The 4,365-nt window shown below is 42.7% G+C and overlaps 1 protein-coding gene across 1 annotated transcript; it reads right to left on the reverse strand.

Moving 5' to 3' along the window:
• Nucleotides 1-2,856: 2,856 nt before the first annotated feature.
• LOC118522773 (melanoma-associated antigen B16-like) lies at nt 2,857-3,888 on the reverse strand. The gene has a single exon (XM_036072047.2). It carries the CDS (start codon nt 3,886-3,888, stop codon nt 2,857-2,859), a length of 1,032 nt encoding a protein of 343 aa, XP_035927940.2.
• Between the last annotated feature and the right edge of the window lie 477 nt (nt 3,889-4,365).

Genomic DNA, 4,365 nt, shown 5'->3' on the forward strand with positions numbered 1-4,365 from the left:
GGTTCCAGTTTGGACAAGAGGGCACACTGGAGAAGACCCAGGGGAAGGTCACTGTATTGCAGACAGCTGGAGCTGAATAAAAATGCCAGCCCCGAGACAGTCATCAATTAAAGAACCTTGAGGAGAGGGTAGAAAACCCTGGATAAATGAAGCCCACGGCATTCCCCAAATTGTGTTTCTTATTTCAATTTTCCTTCTTTAAACCTGCTTTCAGTTCCTGTTACAACAACCTTCTTTCTATATTGTGAAAGGAATTAAGGAGTAGTGAGAAGAAAAATAAATGAAGAGATTGAAGGTCTGACTCAAGCTGGGAAGAATGGAACAGAGTAGGCTCTAGATGAATTCCAAGAAGAGGTCTGATGTCATCTCTTTCCCATACTAGACATGTGAAATGCGGTATAATGACAAGCTCTTTGAGCTTGAGGATAGTCATTTGTGAATTTGGTTTGATAAGTCATGCCTTCTAGGACTCTTGGAATATGTATAGAGTATATAAAGCACATGGCACAGTGCCTGGCATATCTTAGAACTTGAATGAATCATTTATTGCTGTCATTATGTTGATCCCAAATCCTGTCACCCCCACCTGTGTGCGTGTGTGTGCATAATGTGTTTTCTAAATCTAGGTCTTCTCAGAAAATATAAAGTGCTATAGGACATGCTATATCCAATCAGACAAAAATGTTCCTCAGCAAGTAAAACTTTATAAAAATTTCCCCTCAAATTTTATGTTATTTCATTTGGGTATAGGAATATCTTCTCCAGCTGGATGTAATTCAAAGTTCCTAAAATTTGTGTCAAGGACCAACTCCTCCACTCACTCACTGCTGTACCTTGTAGGGATTGAGAATATGTTGTCCCAAAATATGCCACTTTGGCATATTGGATATTTTGAATTAAAAGTACTGTAGAAACTGCTGTCACAAGGACACTCTAACCCTCCTTTGTTCCCCTTGAAGCAGGAGAGAAATCTCCCATGTAAAAGGTGCCCTTGCTGTACCAAAAGGGTACAGGGCATCCTTACCACCAGAGACAGGGAATTTAGGGCCAAGAAGCCTGTGTAAAGAAAACTTGCTACTTTTTTACCATTTGATACTCCTAGACCAAATCCCTTTGTCTTGTCAATTCTTCACAAGACATTTTTTTTTTTTTATAAAAGCACACTAAAAGCTTCCTTCTCTAGTCACTTCTTTGAGTCTCATATCTCTTTGGGTTCCTACATGTATATACATAATTAAAATTTGTTCCTGTTCATTTCTCTTTTTATTACAAGGGGTCACAGCCAAGAATCTAGAAGGATAGAGAAGTTCTTCCTAACCTACACCTTCTATGCCACCCTCCCCCCCACTTTTTCATTCCTTTTATCCCCACCAAAATTTTGCCCTTGCTTATTGTTTGACAAATTACAATGAAGACAGCTTAATTTTGCTTTGAATGAAGTGGGCACTGGCTAAGTCATGGCAGTGCCAGCTCAGTGGCTTCTGGGTGTCTAATCTCAATGGAGCATCATCTATATTTTCCAGAAATTCCTTACAGATACGTACATAAAACACCTGGCTCGTGCACTGTGATCGAATGTGCTAGGACAAGAATGCAGAAACCCTTCCATTCCTGTTCCAGATGAGAATTTCTCTCTGGCTTACTCGTGATCCAAAAGTAACAGCGAACAACAGTTTACCACTCCAAACATTTGGGTTTTAACTCTGAGACACACCATTTTAGGGACTGGTCTGTGCTCATGATACTCTCACGTTCATCTGGCCCACCACCCAATTTAATGTAAAATTAACTTCCACTGAAAGACTTGAAGTTTCCAAAAGCCCCAAACTGCCATACCTAACTGCATTAACACTTTGACAAGTCTCATATGGACTTTCCACCTATATCTACTCACACCTCCATTTTACTTGTCCTTAGGTATTAGAAGATCCCACATTGTCCTTAAAGGATTATTGCTCATATATGTTAACACCCTATGCACAGGCACTGAGTCATTATACTAACATTCCCAGAAGCAGTGCAGTGCTTTCCAAAGAACAGGTATTCAATAAAAGTTTGGGGAATAAAGGATCCAGTGAACATGAGTTCTAATTTATTAAGATTTATTTCTTATACATTCTTAAAAGATCTAAGCAAATCCATGCATGTATCACTTAATTTTATGTAACAAGAAATGAAAAGGATAGGAATGCCAAGATCTGAATATCTTTTAGATTTTTTTCTCTATTTTTCTATTGACCTCAAATATCTTAAAACAGACTTCGTTCACATTTCTAAGGAAAAGCCTATAGCAATGCCATGTTCTTATTCCAGATGACAAAATAAGATAGATGGCTACACAATATTTTTACAAAACAAAACTTACTATTAAAATACATTATAGCAGATGCGCCTGGGTGGTGCAGTTGGCTGAGCATCCAACTCTTGGTTTCCACTCAGGTTGTGATCTCGGGGTTGTGGTATCAAGCCCAGCATCAGGCTCTATGCTGAGCACGAAATCTGCTAAGGTTTCTCTCTCCCTCTCCCTTTGCCCCTCCCTGCCTCGCTTCTTTTCTCTCTCTCTCGCAAATACATAAATAAATCATTAAAAAAATAAAATAAAATTCATTATAGCATTAAATATGTGACCAATGTCATTCATAAACTTTGTGAAGCTGAAGCTAATTAATCTACATTAAAGAAACAATTTTGAACAAATACATATGTTAAAAAAGAATAAATTTTCAAGTTACATAATAATATAGGAACACATAGGCATATATACTGTGTTCCTTTCAGCCCCAACTCAGACCTAAATTCTATGAACACTAACTGCCCTTTTACAAACACAAAGTGAAAAACCTGCCTCAGGCTTCTCTAGGAGCAAGAGAAATGAATGGACTTGGCCCTAGAACTTGCAGTGGCCACAGAAGCAGAGACAGACCTGGCTGAAATTCTGGCTCGGGCTCTCTCTTCTTCATCTTGCAAAGCCTCCTCATACTGAGATGGGAAAGAACTCGGGTCAGTCCTGTGAAACTTGGCCATCAACTCCAGGACTTTCAACTTGGTGGTTTCAGCGTGGGCTCTCGGGCCCCACAGGAATTCAAACTGTGCGGGATCCCTGTTGGCCACCTGCCGGTACTCCAGGTACTTTTCCTTCACGAAATCTTTGGTGATGAGCTTCCTGGGCTCCCCAAAGATGGAGTGCTTCCTCCCAGCATATACCCCCGTCAAATTCAGCGCTTCCCAGACTTCCTCTTCAGTGGCACTGTTGCCCTTCATGAAGATCACACCCAGGATAAAGATCAGGATGCCGGTCTTGGGCATGCCCTCTTCACCACCCAGCACCCCATCATAGGTGAGGCCCAATTTGATGAAGAGGCCATAGCAGTGGTTGATGGGATCCACTCTCTTCACATCAAGGCCAAAGACCATCTCCATGTGCTCAGCGGCTCTCAGGAAGATCTCAGTGAAGTGGTCTTCAGACTCTTTGATGACAATCTGCATGTCTGCCTTTGTCACTAGCTCTTTCATGTGATACTTGAACAGCATGAAATTGACCAACGAAATCACCTTCTTATCTACAGCATCCATGGACACATTCCTGGGGTCAGGCCCAGCCCATGAGGTGCTATCCTCTTCTTGGCTCCTGGAGCCCTCATTCAAGTCACTTGATGAGGTGGTTGTGATGGCAATGGAAGATGAGCAGAAACTCTGATGACTCTCAGGGGTACTGGGTTGACCAGCATCAGGAGCCTCCTCTGAATTGCCAGGCATCAGAGGATAAGAGGAGAGATGGGTCTCTTCCAGAGCCCTGGAGACCTGTACAACTTCCATATCTTGGATCTCACTGAAGGTCTGAAAGCACTGATCGTATAAGCATCGTGGATTCTTTTGGTTCTGAAGCATGGTGACTTTTATGAGTGGCAATAGACAGGAGTGAGGACAGGGGAGTGGGCAATGGGGAATCACAGCCTAAGAGGAAGAAGGAGATGTGAATGGCCTCAGCTGCTAAACTCCACTGGGGTGGCTCTGATAAAACTGCCTCCAATGGACTTCTCCCGACAACACTGTTATAGGGCCTCACAGGTCTCCCAACCTCTTGGTTGCTATGTCCCTGAAGAGCAATGAAGGAGGATGTCTGAATGCTCCTGAGGATGCAGCCAGCAAACCCAGGCTGAGAATTCTCAGAGATCGCAGTAAGCACGTGTGGTGGGGCTCTAGACAGCCATTTCTGTTCTGAGGAGGGTGGACCCATCGGTCCTCACTCAGGTTCATTAACTTGGCATTCAGTAGGGCCCGGTGTACCTCCCTTATACTAATATGGGGTGGTCCCCGAAGACCAAAGTCACATCTCCCAAGACAACTGATGGAGGAACCTCCTCC

Source organism: Halichoerus grypus, chromosome X (assembly GCF_964656455.1).
Source record: "Halichoerus grypus chromosome X, mHalGry1.hap1.1, whole genome shotgun sequence".
Lineage (NCBI taxonomy): Eukaryota > Metazoa > Chordata > Mammalia > Carnivora > Phocidae > Halichoerus > Halichoerus grypus.

Bases quoted from the DNA above. Each gene is read 5' to 3' on its own strand.
- LOC118522773 (XM_036072047.2), bottom strand. From the start codon at position 3,888: ATGCTTCAGAACCAAAAGAATCCACGATGCTTATACGATCAGTGCTTT.